The sequence below is a fragment of the Hylobates moloch genome, unplaced genomic scaffold (genome assembly GCF_009828535.3).
Source record: "Hylobates moloch isolate HMO894 unplaced genomic scaffold, HMol_V3 SCAFFOLD_19, whole genome shotgun sequence".
NCBI lineage: Eukaryota > Metazoa > Chordata > Mammalia > Primates > Hylobatidae > Hylobates > Hylobates moloch.
Window position 1 is genome coordinate 6,867,025 of NW_026652294.1, and position 20,686 is coordinate 6,887,710.

Below are 20,686 nucleotides of genomic sequence, written 5' to 3' on the forward strand. Positions count from 1 at the left end.
CCTTAACGTACATCATTTCATCTTCACAACTACCCCATGAGAGGGTCCCGTTATAATTCCCATGTTACAGATGGGGAAACTGAGGCACAGAGAGGTGAGGTTGCTTGCCTAAGGTTGCACAGGTAATTATGGGGTGTCCACCATATCATTCTCTCATGATGCTAATGAATAGGCAGGGATGGAGACAGGCAGGGGATCCAAGAGGAACATGCAGCCCCCTTCCTGTCCCCAGTCCATACCTTGCTGGTGGCAGTGCAGGTAGACAATCTCCTCCAAGCGGATGGTCATGGCATAGTCCCAGTAGACGCTGGAAGTGGAGGGGGAGGGTCAGGCTTGCAGGACTTCTGCCTACCCCACTGTGCAGAGGGGCTCAGAGGCCAGCAGACCACACCCAGGAGCTCCTCCACCCTTCCCATTAGGTCCCCAGCATCTGTGTCCCAGCCTGCCCAGACTCTATCTCCCCTTTTTCTGGTCTCAGAATCCCAATTTTCCGAGGTTACCATCCTCCCCACCCTCAGTCCATATGGGAGGTGAGGTCGACCCCACCTACCCTCCACCCTCAGACTCCAGGAATGGCCACCTGACCCAGGCCTGGCCAATCAACCTGTCCCACTGTTCCGGCCACAGTGTTCAGTGCAGGACTGACTCGTGACTCTGGCAGAACCATTGAGACTCAATTATTGGATTTCCATTTGAATGACTGGGAAAGAGATGCCCCATCCTGTCTGGAGCGTAGTGGTAAGGGCAGAAGTCTGAAGATAGAAGCGACTATGCCTGAGAATGGCGTCAAAAGACAGGAAGACAGAGCAAAGAGATGGAAAGAGTGCAGGTCCCTGTCATTCAAGTCCCTGGATCCATCCATGCCTGAAGCTACTGCCCCTGGAGTTTTCAGTTCATGTGGGCCAGTGCTTAAGTCAGCTTGAATTCGGTTTTCTCTAACTGGCATCTAGGAGTCTTGACTAACTCACATCCTAACTCCAGGCCACTACGTGTCCATGAGCAGGAGTTAGAATAGCCACTCAATAGCTTCACAGGTTCCCAGCAGTGTTAACTTGAGGGTTTGTCTGAGCCTCAGTTTCCTCATCTATAAAATGGGGGCTAGAATAACACCCACCCCATTGTGTTGCTGTGAGGATTAAATAGAATCAAGTATTTGAAGGGCTCAACACAGAGCTGATACATTAAGAAGTGCGTACCTGGGAAGTGGTCCCTATGATTATTTAAGTGTTTCCATTTCCAGCTCAAAACCTTGCTGCTGTCCTGAAACAAATAGCTTTTCTCATCAGAACACACTGGGAGGTGGAGGCCACAGGAACTTGGGCTTTGTGGTGGCCATGGAAATGCACCACTCACATCTCCTTCGGAAGACCTTGCCGAGGGGAGCAGAGCGGATTAACTTCAGAGGCCACTCCCTGGATCTATCACCACATTTGCACCGAAGCCATGCTTCCTTTAGGCTGCTCCCAGCCAGGACCTAGCAGGCCGGGGTACTAGTGCCGCCCATTCCTGCGAGACAAGGAACTCCTCTAACAGTCAACGGTCCATGGGAGACTTCCAACTGACCTGGCCAAATGTTCTTAGAGCCGTGCTGTGTCTCAGACTCCTTCTGCCCAACCTTCTTTCCTTCCTCCTCTCCCTCCCCGCATGGCGGTCTGAAGGCTCTCCCTGTCCGCTCCTGCCCCTCCCTTACCCTGCACAGGTGTGTCTCCAATAAATCTCTGCTGGTCCAATCCTTTCTTGGTGCTTGCTTCTTGGAGGACCCAAACTAACATAGGCTTCGAGGTCAGGTAGCGTTCAAATCCCACTTCCACCAGAGACCTTAGCCAGTTCCTACCTCAGTTTCTGGCCCTCAGTTTCCCTAGCTGTGAAATGAGAAAAGTGGAATAGGCTCAGAGAAACCGTCAAGTCACACTGCCAGGGACCTTTTCTCTTTGAAAGCCCTTCCTTCCCTGGCCTGTACCAGAATCAGCTTCACCAGAGATCATGGAAGTAAATGTCCTTCGAGGCCAGTCAAGAACACAAGGGCAGCAGCCTCTGTTGAGCCCCTCCCATACCCAGTCTAGCCAGGGTGTCCTCTCTGGGCTCCCACAGCCTTGTGTGCCCATCACGCTGGGTTGCAACCCCGTCCTCTCCTCTGGTTCCTCAAAGGTGCTGAACACCTGCAGAACGGTTCTGCTTTGCTCACTTCTCTGTGATGCTCAGAGAATGTTCACAGTGCATAGTGAATGCCGAGCACTGGAAATGCCCGGTGAACAAAGCCACCACCAGCCATCAGCAAGGAGGAGCTCTGTGGCCATAGTCTCTTTGGATCCATGAAAATGACACCAACAGCCCTCATGACTGAGCCCTGTCCAGGTGCCGGGCTCCCAGCTAAGGGTCTTCCATGCACTTCTGTTACATAAATTCTCCCTATATGCTTATTCAGAGGTTCCCTTACTACATTCCCATCTTACAGATAAACAATCTGAGGCTCAAGGAAGTGGAGTTCATTGTCTCAGGCCACAGAGCTAGGAAGGAGCAAGGGCTGTTTCTGGTTTTCATTTGCATGTTTTAGCAGCTTTACTGAGGTATAATTTACACACCATAGAATTTACTCACTGTAAGTGTACAGTTTGATGAGTAAATGTACAGATTTAGGCAACCATCATCACAAGCCAGTTTTAGAACATTTTTACCACCCCCAAAAGATTCCTCTTGCCTGTTTGCGATCAGTCTTCCTTCCCACCCACAGCCCTAGGCAACCAACAATCTGCTTTCTGACTCCACAGATGTGCCTTTTTCTGGACATTTCATCTAAATGGAATCCTACAACATGCGCCCGTCGTGGCTGGCTTCCTTCGTGTGGTATAAGGCTTTTGAGGTTCATCCATGTTGTAATGTCCACTGGTGATTTATCCCTTTTTATAGACAAGTAATATTCTGTTGCATGGATGGACCACAAATGTCTACATCCATTCTTCAGTTGATGGGCATCTGGGTTGCTTCCGGTCTTGGAGTCTTGGGCTATTATGAATAATGCTGTTATATGCATTTGTGTATAAGCTTTTGTGTGGGCATAAATTTTCATTTCTCTTGGGTAGATCCCTATGAGTAGAATTGCTGGGTCACACGATAAAGGGATGTTACAAGAAACTGCCAAATTGGTCTGTAAATTGGTTGTCCACCAGGAGGGTAGGAGGGTTCCACTGCTGCTCCACACAGTAGGGTTGAGATTGGAGGCAAGTCCAGCCTGACTTCAGAACCCCAATATCCAGCTTTTTCATGACATTTTCTCTGTAACATTGGAATACCCAGCTAGTGAGTGAGGATCGTGGCTGTACAAGAGTGAGGCTGGCCGTGAAAAGAAAAAAGAGCTCCCGCCAGGCATGGTAGCTCACGCCTGTAATCCCAACACTTTGGGAGGCCGAGGTGGATGGATCCCCTGAGGTCAGGAGTTCGAGACCAGCTTGACCAACATGGAGAAACCCCGTCTCTACTAAAAATACAAAATTAGTCAGGCGTGGTGGCACATGCCCAGCTACTCGGGAGGCTGAGGCAGGAAAATCGCTTGAACCTGGGAGGCAGAGGTTGCGGCGAGCTGAGATCATGCGATTGCACTCCAGCCTGGGCCACAAGAGCAAATCTCCATCTCAAAAAAAAAAAAAAAAAAAAAAAAAAAGAAAGAAAGAAAGAAAAAAAGAGCTCCTGCACAAGCTCAAACAAAAACCACCCCACTTCATTGCTTCTTGGTCCCCCAAGGGATGCTGGAGCTCCTGGGGCAAACCCCTTCCGCACACACCAACCCCCACATTTCTGACTCCTGCCATTTGTCTTCCATTAAGCCTCAGGTTCTGGTGAGAATAACAAGGATAGACAAGAGTTCATGGCCCAGGGCTAGAGATGCCCCAGCTCCTGGGCAGTGACCTTAGAAGTTCTGATTCATCCCGAACTCAGTATCAAAGCGCCTACGATGGCTGGGCGCGATGGCTCACGCCTGTAATCCCAGCACTTTGGGAGGCTGAGCTGGGTGGATCACAAGGTCAAGAGATCGAGACCATCCTGGCCAACATGGTGAAACTCCGTCTCTACTAAAAATAGAAAAAAATTAGCCGGGCATGGTGGTGGGTGCCTGTAGTCCCAGCTACCTGGGAGGCTGAGCCAGGTGGATCACAAGGTCAAGAGATCGAGACCATCCTGGCCAACATGGTGAAACTCCATCTCTACTAAAAATAGAAAAAAATTAGCTGGGCATGGTGGTGGGTGCCTGTAGTCCCAGCTACCCGGGAGGCTGAGGCAGGAGAATCACTTGAACCCAGGAGGCGGAGGTTGCAGTGAGCCGAGATTGTGCCACTGTACTCTAGTTTGGCGACAGAGTGAGACTCCATCTCAAGAAAACAAACAAACAACAACAACAAAAAAAAACAAAGCACCTATGATGTTCACCAACAGGGAAAGATGATGCAGAAACACGGGTCTCCGATTATCTGCGCTGGGGCAGGGCTTGGCAATCATCGGATCCAATGCTTTTCCCAAAACATTAGCATCAGGTTTCTGGCCCACACAACCCTGGGCTCAAGTCCAAGCAACAAACAGCATCCTCGCGCTGTTAAAGCTTTGACGTTGGGTGCAAGACACTTCAATGTTTGAGAAGCCCCTGCAGACCCCCTGGGAATGCCTTGAATTCTAAGGAGACCATATCTCGTCTTACTTCCCCACTTGATAAAAAGGGAACCCTGAGGCTCATTGAGGTGGAGTGACATACCCCAGGTCATCCAGCAAGGTGAGGGTGGAGCAAAGACTTGGTCCCATAGCGTATGTCCATCCATCTCCTTGCTCATTCATTGTCTTCCAGTAGAATGTAAGCTCTGAGAAGGTAAAGATTTTCCCCTCCTTTCCTACAACTGCTGTCTCCCTTGCATCTAGCACAGTGGCTGGCACAGAGTAGGGGCTCAGTAAACATCCAGTGAATGAATCCAGGTCCCCTGACTTCCCTGCTTCATTTCACAAAGCTGATCTGAGCACCTACTATGTACTACAACCTGTGGCAGGTGCTGAGGATAAGAAGCGAACAAGACAGGACCCTTGCCTTTAAGGCACTGAGCTCTCGAGGGCAAGATGGTAGGTACACAGGCACAGATCGACTGTGTGACTACAATCTTCTAAATGCTACAATGGAGATTCAGGGCTTGTGTGATCTGGACTCAGCAGGGAGGTCAAAGAAGGCTTTAGACGAAGGTTTAAGATAAAGAGACCCAGAGCACCCCTGGGACCCCTCCCCTATTCTTCCATGATGGTCGGTCGCCTGATTAGAAACTCTAGACTCTGGGAAGCCGAGGTGGGAGACTCGCTTGAAGCCAGAAGTTCAAGACCAGCCTGGGTGACAAAATGAGACACCATCTCCATATAAAATAAAATAGAAATTAAAAAAAAATAAAATAAAAATAACCTTGAGAGCCGGCTGAGATGGGCAGATCATCTGAGGTCAGGAGTTCGAGACCAGCCTGGCCAACATGATGAAACCCCGTCTCTAATGAAAATACAAAAATCAGCTGGGTGTGGTGGCAAGTCCCTGTAGTCCCAGCTACTCGGGAGGCTGAGGTGGGAGAATCGCTTGAACCCAGGAGGCAGAGGTTGCAGTGAGCCGAGATCGCACCACTGCATTCCAGCCTGGGCGACAGAGCGAGACAGTGTCTCAAAAAAATGAATAAGTAAATAAAATAAAATATAAATAAATACAATTAAAATGTTTAAAAAGAGAGAGACTGCAGGGTCTAGTTGGAGCTGAATTAATTATTGTGCCCAGCACAGGACCAATTGTCCTGCCCACTGACCAGCTCTGAGGACAGATGGTGACTCCTGCACAGGAAGTAATCACCTTAGAGAACACTTTATTATTATTATTATTTTTTGAGACAGAGTCTCGCCCTGTCATCCAGGCTGGAGTGCAGTGGCGCGATCTCGGCTCACTGCAACCTCTGCCTCCCAGGTTCAGGCAATTCTCTGCCTCAGCCTCCTGAGTAGCTGGGACTACAGGCACCTGCCACCATGCCCAGCTAAGTTTTGTATTTTTAGTAGAGACGGGGTTTCACCATGTTGGCCAGGCTGGTGTTGAACTCCTGACCTCGTGATCTACCTACTTCACCCTCCCAAAATGCTGGGATTACAGGCATGAGCCACTGCGCCCAGCCTAGAGAACACTTTTCATCACTTCAAGAAACTCCTGATGTTTCTTGAAAACAGTCCTTATTCTTTTAGAGACACACATTAAAATATTTACAGATGAAATCATATCATGTCTGCATGTTGCTTCAGAATTATATATATATAATTACATAGTATATATTACATATACTATATATATTATATATAGTGTATATATTATATGTACTATATATATTATATATAGTGTATATATTATATGTACTATATATTATATATAGTGTATGTATTATATGTACTATATATTATATATAGTGTGTATATTATATGTACTATATATTATATATAGTGTATATAATACATACATACTGTATATTACATACACTATATATAATATTATAGTTATATAATTATATATTATATATTGTATAGTATATTACATATAGTATATATGTATTTTATATATATATATTATATATATATATATATATGTATTTTTTTTTAAGACAGAGTCTTGCTCTGTCACCCAGGCTGGAGTGCAGTGGTGTGATCTCAGCTCACTGCAACCTCTGCCTCCCGGGTTCAAGCAATTCTCCTGCCTCACCCTCCGGAGTAGCTGGGACTACAGGCATGCGCCATCATGCCCGGCTAATTTTTGTATTTTTAGTAGCGATGGGGTTTCCCCATGTTGGCCAGGCTGGTCTTGAACTCCTGACCTCATGATCTACCCGCCTCAGCCTCCCAAAGCGTTGGGATTACAGGTGTGAGCCACCACACTCGGCCCAGAATATTACTGGGGAGAAGGGGATGGGTTCATGGACACAAGGGCAGGGTGATGGGTACCCGAGTTCTATCTTTAGGTTAAAAATTCTTCATTGTATAAAGTTTTTTTTAGGAAAGCAATAAAATGTAAAATAAGATTCGATGTGGACTTGGAGCAGGAAAAACCACTGCTTCTCCTCCCCACCAGCAGCCAAGCCTCCTCAAGCTGAAATATTTGAACCAGCCACACCTCTGCACCATGGCTGTCTTTGTTCCTCCTGAAGTCTTCCCTAATTGGGCTGGAACCCAGGCACTGCAGCAGGAAATCCCTTGTCCCAGCATTTCTTTCAAGCGTGACTCGAAAGCCTTTGCTGGGTCTTATAAATCACAGGATATCACGGCAGATGCAGCCCTGGACCAGATGCTCGCTAACACCTCCTGCCTTCCCTTTTTATGGAGTGATGGGAGAGGGAAGACAGAGACTGAAGAATATTTGCCATTTGCAGGCTTAGGAGATCTCTATAAAGATTTCTCCCTCTGGATGGTTTTGTCCAGGGCATTGCCAACTCCCATGCCCTAAGACTCTTCCAGTTGGTTTCCGGATCCTCTCGAGCCTTTGAGTTTCCCAGGAGGCCACAGCTGCAGGGAGGCTAAGCCAAGTGGCCCTAACAACCAGGCAGAGGAGCGGGCAGAAGCAGGGGTGGGATAGAAGCCTCCCCTCCCCCAGGGAGGAACTTCCTTGTGCCAAGGGGAGTGGAGGGACCCAGGGGACACATAGCAGACCCAGTGCCCTACCTCTTCTCATAGTCCAGGTCCCCCACAGACCCGTTCATCAGCTGGTTGGGCGTCCACTTCAAGGTCATGACGTCAGCCGTCTGGTGCAGGGACAGGTACCCTGGCACAGCCTCCATGTCGTCCCTCTGCAGAGAGAGGAGGACTCAGGTCTGGCCATGGTGCTGGAGTCACTGTGGACATAGGTCCTGGCCCATTTGACTCAAGAACACATAATCGGAACTAAGAGGTTGGGTTAATCCCTTCAAGGCCCTGGCCACGTGGAAGACTCTAAGGCCTCCTTCCAGATGGCCATGCTAAGCAAAGCCATTTGCAGCCAGCCTCCCAGATGGGTTCTACATCGTCCAGCTGTGAAAGCCTCCCACCCCCGTCACTTTCACACTCTGACTTCCTCCTGAGCTCCAGGGTCCCTGACCCCAGGTTCCTTCAGAGCCAGGAAGAAGGCTCTGCCCCACTGAAAATCACGCTTTTCAAAACAGAAGGCATTTATCTTGGCCAAGCTTAAGGGAGAAAGAGATGGCAGTTGAGCTCTAGGGCCCTTCTTAGAGACAATACTCAGAGACCTCCTCCCAAAAACGCCCCCTACACTTCCCGCCCAGTAGCCAGTCCCTTTTCTCCCCTAGATTTACCTATAGGAATTCTCACCGGCTTCGTTTTATCCCAGCGGGGTGTGTGGGGAGGGTGATGTCACCACCCCTCCATCAAATTCACCCTAACATTTACTGAGCACCAAGTGTGTCCCAAGCACAGCTCAGCCTTCACACGCACTGTCTTGATTTAACCACACGCACCTATAACCCCAAGGGAGGAGCAGTGCAGTATTTCATTGATCCAAAGACACACATCTTGACTGTTCACGTTTTTATGTACCTGAAATGGGGGCGGGTCTTCTAATCACAACCGTGACGTGGCTGCCCTGCCTGGTCTCGCACAGACTCAGCCACAGTTGTTCAAAGCGTCATCATTTCAATTAAGTTTTGGGCATGGTTGTTATTTCACATGTGAAATGTAGGTGCTATTTTACATGTCTTCAACAAGATTTGACTGCGATTCAGCTTTGAATTGAAAACCTGCTGTGCACATAGGAAGGCTGGGAACAGAGCGGTAGAGTGCCTGTGTGATGCTGGCAAGGCAGGCACGTATTCTTCCCTGCAGGGAAGCCCACAAGTCCAGATTGTCTTTCTTCTTCTTCTTCTTCTTTTTTTTTTTTTGAGATGGAATCTTCCTCTGTTGCCAAGGCTGGAGGGCAGCAGCACGATCTCGGCTCACTGCAACGTCTGCTTCCCAGGTTCAAGTGATTCTTCTGCCTCAACCTCCCGAATAGCGGGGATTACAGGCACCTGCTACCACGACCAGCTAATTTTTCTATTTTTTTTAGTAGAGATAGGGTTTCACCATGTTGGCCAGGCTAGTCTCCAACTCCTGATCTCAGGTGATCCACCCACCTTGGCCTCCCAAAGTCCTAGGATTACAGGCATGAGCCACCGTGCCTGGCCAAGATTTTCTTGTAAAGCAACAACCAAATACTTTACAGGACTTAAAAACCATCACAGGCTGGGCAAAGTGGCTCACGCCTACAATCCCAGAGGTTTGGGAGGCTGAGGTCGGAGAATTACCTGAGCCCAGGAGTTTTAGATCAGCCTGGGCAACATAGCGAGACCCCATCTCTACAAAAAATAATTTAAAAATTAGCCAGGCATGGTGGTACACACCTGTAGTCCCAGCTACTCAGGAGGCTGAGGTGGGAAGATTGCTTGAGCCCAGGAGTTTGAGGCTGCAGTGAGCCATGATCACACCACTGCACTCCAGCCTGGGTGACAGCGAGACCTTGTCTCCAAAAAAAACAAAAAACAAAAAACATCCCCGAGATGAGAGTGGACATTCTTGCAAGAAATGCTGCACTTCCTGTGCTCCTGCACCAAGGACCACCAAACATTTTGTGTAAAGGGACAAATAGGAAATATTTTTTGGTTTTGTAAGCTACACAAGCTCAGCTAAAACCACTCAACTCTGCCAGCAAGGCCTGAAAGCAGTCATAGGCTGTAGCTGTGTCCCAATAAAACTTTATTTGCAAAAACAAGTAGAGGCACAGATGATTGTTAACTCCTTCTCTTGATGGAACAGTAAACAATGTGTGGAAAATCTGAACTAGAAGTTTGAAGAATATCTTAATGTATTTCAATGATATTTTCCCTGTGTGTTACTTATAAAAGTGATATAGATTAAAAAACAAAACTACATCCATGTAAGTTTCAAAGACCTCTTTCAAAAAGCGTAAGCTAAAATTTCTAAGTAGCAAATAAAACAAAACAAAACAAAAACACTGTATATAATCTAAATAGCTTTTTTTTTTTTTTTGAGATGGAGTCTCACTCTGTTGCCTAGGCTGGAGTGCAGTGGTGCGATCTCAGCTTACTGCAACCTCCACCTCCTGGGTTCAAGCAATTCTGCCTCAGCCACCGGAGTAGCTGGGACTACAGGCATGTGCCACCATGCCTGGCTGGTTTTTTTTGTATTTTTAGTAGAGACAGGGTTTCACCATATTGGCCAGGCTGGTCTTGGACTCCTGACTTGTGATCCTCCTGCCTCAGCCTCCCAAAGTGCTGGGATTACAGGCATGAGCCACCACACTCGGTCCTCTAAATAGCATTTTTAATTTGTTTAGATTACGTTAAGAAATGGTGTATCTTAGCTGGGTGCAGTGGCTCATGCCTGTAATCCCAGCACTTTGGGAGGCCGAAGCGGGCGGATCACAAGGTCAAGAGATTGATACCATCCTGGCTAACATGGAGAAACCCCATCTCTACTAAAAATACAAAAAATTAGCCGGGCGTGGTGGTGGGCATCTGTAGTCCCAGTTACTTGGGAGGCTGAGGCAGGAGAATGGTGTGAACCTGGGAGGCACAGCTTGCAGTGAGCCGAGATTGCGCCACTGCACTCCAGCCTGGGCAACAGAGAGAGACTGTCTCAGAAAAAAAAAAAAGAAAAGAAACTGTATCTTAAATTAATGGCTTCTTAGATTTGCAGCAATAGGGTTTTGTACCCATTGTGATGCAGATACAGAGGCTCAGAGGGAAAAGTGACTTACTCAAGGTCACTCAGTGATTAAAACTGTGATTGCAGAGATGGAGTGGCTGATGGTTTACCCTTTGCTTCCTCCCGCTGAGCCCAAACACCACAATGACCATGCAACCAAATGGCTGTGGGGAGGGGACAGCAAAAGGAGACACTGCATGAAGGCAGGAACTGCATATGCCTCACCTACCACCCATCCCTGCAGCCTAGCCATGTGATGGGGCAGAGAAGGTGACTGAGTGATGGCACTGACTGTGGCACCAGCTGGCCTGAATTCAAATCATAACTGTCTGTACCCTTACTTCACCTGGACAGCCCTCAGTATTACCATCTGATAATACTGAGGCCCGCAATAACAGTACCTGCCTCAAAGGGTCGTTGGGAGGTTTAAGAGTTAATACAGTTGAAAACATTTTGCCCAGTACCTGACACATAGGAAGCATCAAGAAATATTGGCCATGAGAATGAAGATCTTGATAACATATGCACCTAGCAAATAGCAGGTCCATGGAAATGTTTGCTGAATCAATGATTGAGAACAAGAGCGAACAGATGGATAGAAGCCTGGGTATGCAGGTGAGTGAAGAGATGGACGGGAAAATAAATGGACAAATGGATGGATGGATAGATGGATGGATGGATGGATGGATGGATCGATCGATGGATCGATGGAAAGATGGGTGGATGGGTGAATGTAAAGATGGGTGGATGGATGGATGTAAAGATGATTGGATAGATGGATGTAAAGATAGGTGGATGGATGTGACAATGAGTGGATGGATGGATGTAACAATGGGTGGATGGATGGATGTAAGGATAGGTGGGTGTAAATATAGATGGACAGATGAATGAGTGTTGGGCGGGTGGATGTGTGCATGGGTGAGTGGATAAATGGATGAATGGATTGGCAACCTGGAGCCAGAGAGACCTCTTCCTCTATAACCTGGAGTGAGACCCTCATTGCAAGATCTAGGCCCAAGATAACCTCTCACCGGCTGAACAAGAACATTGTTTTTGCCATAGAGAAGGGTGGCACGGGAGTTCTGATGCAGGGACTCCACGTAGTCGCGGGCAGAGAGGGATGGCCGGTCATCCATGCTGCCACTGGAATGCCTCTTCTGGATCTGGTAGAGCGTGAGGGGAGACAGAGGGATGAAGCCTAGGGTGACTTAGGGCTCCTACCCTGCTTCCTGCCCTCATGCGAGGTCCCTCCCACAGCCCCACTGTCCACCCCACTCACACAGAGGGCTGGACGCTTGGTGGGTGAGTCCTGCCGCATGTGGGAGCTGTGGATGCGATGCCTCTGGACCAGTTCGTCAGCCGAGGGATCAGTCCAGAAGTGATCTGCAGTCTTCATCTTGGTGTACTCTAGGGCACAGGGCCCCACTGAGGGGCATGTGGGGGCTGGGAACCCACTGCCCTGGAAAGTCCTCCCGCTTGTCTACCAGCAGATGGCCGCCCATCTCACTACCCCCGCCTCCAGTCAGCTAGAACAGTGGTGCATTTCCATGGGCAAGGCTGGACAGGGGCGAGAGAGTCCCAGAGGAGGTGCCCCTCAGACTCAAGACCACGGGTCTAGATGAAGCTCAGCGCACAGGACCACTTACCCAACAAAGATGCAAGGATGGGGCCATCCACAGGGTCCATCAGGAGAGCTTCCTTCTCATAGTATTTACTAGCAAGAGGAGAAAATATGCAGGTTTGGATGGAGACCAGCAGAGGACGCACAATCCACAGACGAGAGTTCAATCCCCAGTGTCACTCAGTTACCACCCAGAGCCTCAGCTGCCCCATCTGTAAAATGGGGATAATAATAATATAGCTCATAGGGCTGACAGAAGGATTTTTTTTTTTAAGATAAGGTCTTTCTCTGTCACACAGGCTGGAGTGCAGTTGCACAACCTCGAACTCCTGGGCTCAAGTGATCCTTCCACTTCAGCCTCCTAATTAGCTGGGGCTAGAGGCATGTGCCACCACTGGCTAATTTTTAAATTTTAAATTTTTGGCAGATACAGGGTCTCATTATGTTACCCAGGCTGGTCTTGAATTCCTGGCCTCAAGTGATCCCACCACCTTGGCCTCCAAAGCGCTGGGAATACAGGCATAAGCCACCATGCCCAGCCTGTTGGAAGGACTTTTGAGAGAATCAAAAATTAAAGATATTTAGCGGAGTGCTCAGCATATACCTCCTTAACACATGGTCATGATAGAGCCTTTATAATAGTAAGAATAATAATAATTGGCAGGTTGCGGAGGCCTGGCTGACTCTATCTGCCTCTACCACATCTCCCATTTGAGACAGGAAGTGACTTAGAGGCTCAGATGATGTCTGCCCTTCTATTACTGGGGCAACCAAATGCTGTTTAACAGCAGTGGGTACTGAAAGGCTGTGTAACAGGCTTTCCTGCCTTGATAACTAATATTGAGAGTACTGGCCTGAGATGCTCAAAAATGCCCCTTGGGATCTGGCTCTGAAAAATAACAAGTGATGCCATCTGATATGGTTTGGCTTTGTCCCCACCCAGATCCCAACTTGAATTGTATCTCCCAGAATTCCCACATATTGTGGGAGGGACCCAGGGGGAGGTGATTGAATCATGGGGGCTGGTATTTCCCATGCTATTCTTGTGTTAGTGACTAAGTCTCACGAGATATGATGGGTTTATCAGGGGTTTCTGCTTTTGCATCTTCCTCATTTTTCTCTTGCCGCCGCCATGTAAGAAGTGCCTTTTGGCTGGGCGCAGTGGCTCACACCTGTAATCCCAGCACTTTGGGAGGCCAAGGCAGGTGGATCATGAGGTCAGGAGATTGAGACCATCCTGGCTAACACGGTGAAACCCCGTCTCTACTAAAAATACAAAAAAAAAAAAAAAAAAAAAAGGAAAGAAAATTCGCCAGGTGTGGTGGCGCCTGTAGTCCCAGCTACTCAGGAGGCTGAGGCAGGAGAATGGCATGAACCCGGGAGGTGGCGCTTGCAGTGAGTCAAGATGGCACCACTGCACTCCAGCCTGGGCAACAGAGGGAGACTCCATCTCAAAAAAAAAGAAGTGCCTTTTGCCTCCTGCCATGATTCTGAGGCCTCCCCAGCCACGTGGAACTGTAAGCCAATTAAACCTCTTTTTGTTCCCAGTTTTGGGTATATCTTTATCACCAGCATGAAAACGAACTAATACACCATCAATACAATGTTTGTGCTGAATGTTTTTGGAGTTGTTTGTTTGAATTATTGTGTAGTGGTTTCTAATTCCTTGAAAACGCATACAGTCCAGAAACAATTTCAGGATTGAAAAGGACCTTGTTCTGACCTCCCAAAGGATCTCAGGCCCACAGAGGGTAAGCGATTTATTTGCTGGAGGCCACAGGGCAGGCAGATACAGGCTTGGGCTGAGCCCACATGGCTCATCTCTTGCCAACATACAGCAGGAAGTAAAGGACACAGGATCTGGAGTGAGACAGAGTGGGTGAGAGCCCAGCTCTGCCTCTCCCTGCCTTGCTGTGTGTCGCTGGGCAAGTGACACCCCTCTCTGAGCTTTGGTCCTCAGCTGTAAAATCGGAGGAAGTATAGAACCCAAATGCCTGGATTGTTGGAAGGATTAAATGACAACTTGCTTACATAGCACAGCACAGAACCCAACATCAGGAAACTCACAAAATGGTGGCAACATCATTGTAATCTTACCCCCTAAGAGTCTTCCAACAACTGGAATATTGTATGAGCCAGAATTGACATGCTTTGGACTTATTCAATATCAAGGTTGTACATTTTGGTGTCAAATCTGAAGATAATACATCAAGACACTTTTCACTTTGCCATCACTCAGCTTCTAAAAATCAGCAGAATTATACGATCAAAAACCTTGAACATGCTGCCTCAAAAATTAGCAAGTAGGGGTCTCCAAATAAATAAAAAATGACCAGGCACAGTGGCTCATGCTTGTAATCCCAGCACTTTGGGAGGCCAAAGTGGGAGGATCACCTGAGGCCAGGAGTTCGAGACTAGTCTGCCCGATACGGTGAAACCCTGTTTCTACTAAAAATACTAAATTAGCCAGGAGTGGTGGTGCATGCCTGTAAAACCAGCTACTTGGGAGGTTGAGGCATAAGAATCGCTTGAACACGGGAGGCGGAGGTTGCAGTGAGTCAAGACTGCACCATTCTACTCCAACCTGGGCGACAGAGTGAGACTCCATCTCAAAAAATGAAAATAAATTTAAAAATTAGCAGGTAGAGTTGGAACCGAGGTATGACTGTAAAAAGTAGCTGAAGGGAGTTTCTTTGGGGTGATGAGGTTTATTATTATTATTATTTTTTTTTTTTTTTTTGAGACGGAGTCTTGCTCTGTCGCCCAGGCTGGAGTGCAGTGGCATGATCTCGGCTCACTGCAAGCTCCACCTCCCGGATTCACGCCATTCTCCTGCCTCAGCCTCTCCGAGTAGCTGGGACTACAGGGGCCCACCACCACGCCCGGCTAATTTTTTTGTACTTTTTAGTAGAGACGGGGTTTCACCGTGGTCTCGATCTCCTGACCTCGTGATCCACCCGCCTCGGCCTCCCAAAGTGCTGGGATTACAAGCGTGAGCCACCGCACCCGGCCGATGAGGTTTATTTTGGAATAATTCTGTATCCTGATGGTGATGTGGGTTATATGAAACTATGCATGTCTTAAAAGTTTCATAGAACTGTATAAAAAAATTCAGTACATATAAAAATTAATGAAATCCAAAAAAGTTTTGCGGTTAGTTAATAGTATTGTACCAATGTCAATTTCCTGGTTTTGATCATTGCACTATGGGTATGTAAAATGTTATCATTGGGGTTAGGCAATTAGTACTTTCTGTACTAATTTTACAGCTTCTATGTAAATCTAAATTTAAAATAAAAAGTTGAAATGGAAAAAAAGCAGGTTGCCATTGCTTCTCAAATAATTACTAATTCCCTTTGACCAACTTAATCAGCAGGTCATATGCTCAAGGTCATACACCAAAGGCAATAATTAAAGAGGCCCAGAAACCTTCATGGGGCAGGAGGCAGAGACATGTTATTACTAGAAGGTAAATAGTGAACTGGAGATCCAGAGCTTGGATTTCTTGCAGTTTCTCTCCTGTCTCTAGGCCTCTGCACCTGCTATTCCCTCCACCAGAAACACTTTGTTCCCCATCCCATCACCTGGCTAATGCCTCCATGCTCTTCAAATGGAAGCTTAACTGTTGCGCCATCCAGGACACTTTCCCTGACCACCGGGAGAAAATTATCAACAACACCACGCCCCCTTGGAACATCCATTATGTATTATCGGCATGACTGTTGGCTGGTTTTCCTTGCAAGCACGTGAACTTCATGAGAAGAGGGACTTTTCTCTCCACTTTCATGCATATTTTCCTTGCAAAGGGGCGAAGAATGATAATAAAAACATCCACTGTGTGAAGATGTGGTTAAGCCAGTACTTTCATATTCTGAAAGATGGAGAGATTCTGAGATATTTCTCTCTCTCTCTCCCTTCCTGCCACCTCTTGGGGGCTGGAGAGGCATGCTGGCCACAAGGAGTGTCAGATGATAAATTCTTCCATGGCTCCTCACTGCTCTTGCGATGATATACAAGCTCTGTAACATGACAGGCATCACCACTGTATCCCTGACGTCTAGCTTAATGCCAGTACACAGCAGGTCCTCATTAAATATTTGCTGGATGAATGAATGCATGGATGAATGGTTACCCAAGAGGGCTCATACTATAACACTTTCACATCAGATTAATCTAAGCTAGTGGAGAAAATATAAAAAGGCTCACCATGCATTTTCTCTCTCTTTTTTTTTTGAGATGGAGTCTCGCTCTGTTGCCCAGGCTGGAGTGCAGTGGCGCGATCTCGGTTCACTGCAAGCTCTGCCTCCTGGGTTCACGCCATTCTCCTGCCTCCGCCTCCTGAGTAGCTGGAGCTATAGGTGCCCACCACCACGCCTGGCTAATTTTGTTTTTGTATTTTTAGTAGAGACGAGGTTTCACCGCATTAGTCAGGATGGTCTTGATCTTCTGACCTCGTGATCTGCCCGCCTCGGCCTCCCAGTGCTGGGATTACAGGCATAAGCCACTGCGCCTAGCCTCACCATGCATTTTCAAAATGCTGCATATTCACCAAATTCCCTTATCACTTCTCTGGAGTATCGGGAATCCCCATGCCATTTACCAAAAGAGATAACAGGCACAGAGAGGCTAAGCGATTCTCTAGGGACACACAGTTATTGAGTGAAGTAATCCACAGAAGAAGGAAGAAACCCGGGATCCCTATACTCCACCCTAAATCCGAAGACCTTGCACTGCCATTAAGATCTTGAATCTACCCAAGTTTCCAAGCATTTAATCACTTTCAAATTTAGTGGCTGTCAAGGGGAAAAAGAAAGCAGCTTTGTGCCAGGGGGTGCAATGCCCACAACGGCCGGCAGGTGGGGGCAGAGCATGGCCAGGTGTCAGGTCTTTCCCTCTCACCTGCTGTTTTCCACAAGGTAATGCACAATTTTGTCCAGGACCTTCTCAAACAAGGCCGTGCGAATCCACAGATGCTTGATGGCAAGTGGGGACAAGTTGGGCAGCTTCGGCAGCTTCCGCACATTCTCCTGGAGGCCCTGGATCTGGTTTCTCCTTCAAGACCAATAAAAGAGGGGAATAGATACAAGAGCAAATCTACACTGGACTGTCAATAGGCAAATGGGAGAATGTTCAATCTCTCGGGAAAATGAAGGAATGGCAGCTAAACAAGAAGAGCCCACGTTGCTGCTAGCAAGCTGGTCAGGAGTTGAAAAAATAATAATACCCAGTGAGTGTGCAGATGTGGTTAAACAAGACACTTTCCTAGGGCAAGCCAGATTCTCATACTGATACCCCCCGCCTCTCTCTCCTGGAAAGGAGTGCCGGCCAAGAGGAGTTTGGAGTGTAGATCCTTTATTGGGTCCCCAGTGCCCTTGGGAAGCAAGCTCTTCAACATGACCGGCAGACAGCTCCAAGACCTTGCCCCACTCACCTCTCCAGCAATCTCCTTACCACTAACCCTTATGACTCCATGATCCAGCCAGACAGAGATATGTGCAGATGCCTGAGACCACCAGAGTCTCATCTGAAGCCTTTCTCTGGGCTGCCGCTTCTTCTGGGTTCCCTCCCCACCCATTCCCAGGCTGATCCCTCTCACTCTTTAGTCTCAGCAAGGGCATTGCCTCCTACATACAGGAAGCCCTCTTGGACCAACCAAAGCTGGTCTGTGCTCTGTCAGCCTCTGGAGCTGAGCTCCCTGCTCACTTTTCCGTCTTCCCCTCCATGCTGTGATCTTGAGGATATGAAATTGGCAACTCATTTTTTTTGTTGTTGTTTTGAGACGGAGTTTCACTCTTGTTGCCCAGGCTGGAGTGCAATGGCACAATTCGGCTCACCACAACCTCTGCCTCCCGGGCTCAAGTGATTCTCCTGCCTCGGCCTCCCAAGTAGCTGGGATTACAGGCATGCACCACCATGCCCAGTTAATTTTGTATTTTTAGTAGAGACGGGGTTTCTCCATGTTGGTCAGGCTGGTCTCGAACTCCCGACCTAAGGTGATCTGCCCACCTTGGTCACCCAAAGGGCTGGGACTACAGGCGTGAGCCACTGCACCCGGCTGCAAGTCATTTTTTTAAAAAAATAAAATACTTATTGAGAGTCTACCTGTGGCAAGCATTGGTCCTCTTCATTTCTGTATCTCCAGGGCCCAGCACAGTGGCTGACATATACAGGAGGCTTAGTAAATGTTTATGAATGAGTGATTGCATATATGAATAAATGCTTCTCCCTTACCACTAGCACAGGCATCTCTAATTCCTCTATTAGGAGGTCACTCCCAGTGTTGTGGAAGGCCCATGACAAATCTAATCCTTTAAGAAGTTATCTGCAAACACCTGGGAACTTAGCAGATGGACTGGAAGGTACTCAAAGACCAGTTGGCTGAGCAGTCATTCCAAATGGGAGTTGACAGAGCCAAATCCTGAGCTCTGACCACCATACCGTTCTGGCCAGCAGCCCTGGGCAGGCAGGGCCTGAAACGCAAGGAAAGGGTCATTCTCATCCAGTGAAGTGGAGTGACCACCCACAGCAGAGACTGCAAACATAGGACACGCTTGTGTCTTCCGTGCCTTTGCCCTTGACAGACATGACCAATCAATCCATGTGCTTTTCCCCAGAACGTCCAATCACAGCTTCAGAATCACAGCACATTCATCTGGGAAGCCACCAGCACCAAATTTGTTGCCAGGAGTTGAAACCAAATTTGTCATTCCCTGACCAGGCTGTAGACTGGGGGTTTGGCTGTGTGGACAAGACCTCCCAGGGAGTGGCTCTGGCTGAAGGTGCTCACATGCACACACTCTGTCCATGAGCCTCCCCCTAACACCACCAGCCACCAAGATGAGGGAGGGAAGCCATCTCCCCCATTCAAAAGTTACTTCAATATGACAGTTTTTTTTTTTTTTTTTAACTTCTGATCAGTGTATTTGAACGTGTTATAATATGCCTATTGATATGAGGCCCTCGTGTCTGGTCCATGCAGACAGAGACCATATTGGTTCTATCAAACTTTGGTTGCCTTGCATTTAGAACAGGCTGTGGGTCCTAGCAGGCACTCACTCAACAATCATTTCTTGGGCATCTACCAGGTGCTAGACACTGGCCCAGATGCTTGAGACATAATGGTAGGAAACAGATCTAGTTGCCTGCTCTCATGAAGTTCTGCATCAAGTGAGACAGACAGACAACAATCAAACAAACCTGACATGAATAACTACAGATAGCCAATCAACAACAACTGGGAGGGAAATAAACACGGTGATATGGAAGAGAAGATGGAGTGAGGGTTAGAATTTTCAGAGCTGACGGAAGGTCTGAATGGTGACAAGAAAGCAGCCACGGACGATCAGATGGGTGAGTCTGGTGGAGGGTGTGGCACATGCAAAGACCCTGGGCTGGGAAAGAGTCTGGTGGGTTTGAGGAGCAGGATGGAGACTGAAGAGAGTGCCAGGGGTTGCAGGCTCTCTCGGGACCCAGGGAGGACTGTGGACTATTCTCTGGGGAGCTGCTCCCACCTGTGCCCCATGCTTTGCACTCACGTGCTCTCGATCAGCTGCTCCAGGTCTTGCACCTTGCGGCTCAAATCCTCAGCCGGTGGGAAGTTCTTGCCCACTTTCATAAAGAGGGCTGCGATCTTATTGCTGCGTAGGAAGCCGGCTGCCCGCCGCCGAAGCCCGTGCAGAACGCAGGCCTCCACAGCCGCTGCAGGGACATGACAGTCAGCAGACCCTGCCCTGCCCACGCTCTCCAGCACGCAGCATGTCCCAGAGCTTCTGTCAGACACTGGAACCTTGGAGAGCCCTCTCAAACTTCTTACCTTCTGTCTTACCCCAGAGACAGGGAGCTCACATTTGTATAGGTGCATAATCAATGTTTATTGAAAAAGTGACTATATAAGAAGTACTCATTAGGCATCTGCTGGGTGTTGGATAATTGTTAAGATTTACCTTTCCTAATTCTTGTGACAAAACCCATCAAGTAAGAGCTCTAAAGAGCAAACCAGCGCTCTCAGGGGGCAGAGCTTGACCAAGGTTATGCTACGTGCAAGGAGAAATATTGAGAAGTTTTGGTCTCATCACCATGGTTTTTTGTTTTTGTTTTGTTTTTTTGAGTTAGAAAACACTTTGTTTTGAATGAATGATCAAATATTGCCTAATCTCAGGCCAGGCGCAGTGGCTCACGTCTGTAATCTCAGCACTTTGGGAAGCCAAGGCGGGTGGATCTGGGACATGCTGGGTGCTGGAGAGCGAGGTCAGGAGATCGAGACCATCCTGGCTAACACAGTGAAACCCCATCTCTACTAAAAATATAAAAAATTAGCCGGGCGTGGTGGCAGGCGCC

General features: G+C 48.0%; 2 protein-coding genes across 3 annotated transcripts in view; one reads left to right on the top strand and one right to left on the bottom strand.

Moving 5' to 3' along the window:
- The window catches only part of CRYBB2 (crystallin beta B2), a 679,427-nt gene that overhangs the window by 365,122 nt on the left and 293,619 nt on the right, over positions 1 to 20,686 (top strand). The window lies entirely within an intron of this gene.
- The window catches only part of SGSM1 (small G protein signaling modulator 1), a 121,768-nt gene that overhangs the window by 60,635 nt on the left and 40,447 nt on the right, over positions 1 to 20,686 (bottom strand). For both annotated transcript variants that reach the window (XM_032139561.2, XM_032139562.2), the window contains exons 4-10: positions 19,885 to 20,047; positions 17,249 to 17,401; positions 12,375 to 12,442; positions 12,008 to 12,153; positions 11,760 to 11,891; positions 7,696 to 7,820; positions 240 to 307 (exon numbers count right to left, since the gene is read on the bottom strand). In XM_032139561.2, coding sequence (XP_031995452.1) covers positions 240 to 307; positions 7,696 to 7,820; positions 11,760 to 11,891; positions 12,008 to 12,153; positions 12,375 to 12,442; positions 17,249 to 17,401; positions 19,885 to 20,047 — 855 coding nt within the window. The remainder of the gene's footprint in view (positions 1 to 239; positions 308 to 7,695; positions 7,821 to 11,759; positions 11,892 to 12,007; positions 12,154 to 12,374; positions 12,443 to 17,248; positions 17,402 to 19,884; positions 20,048 to 20,686) is intronic.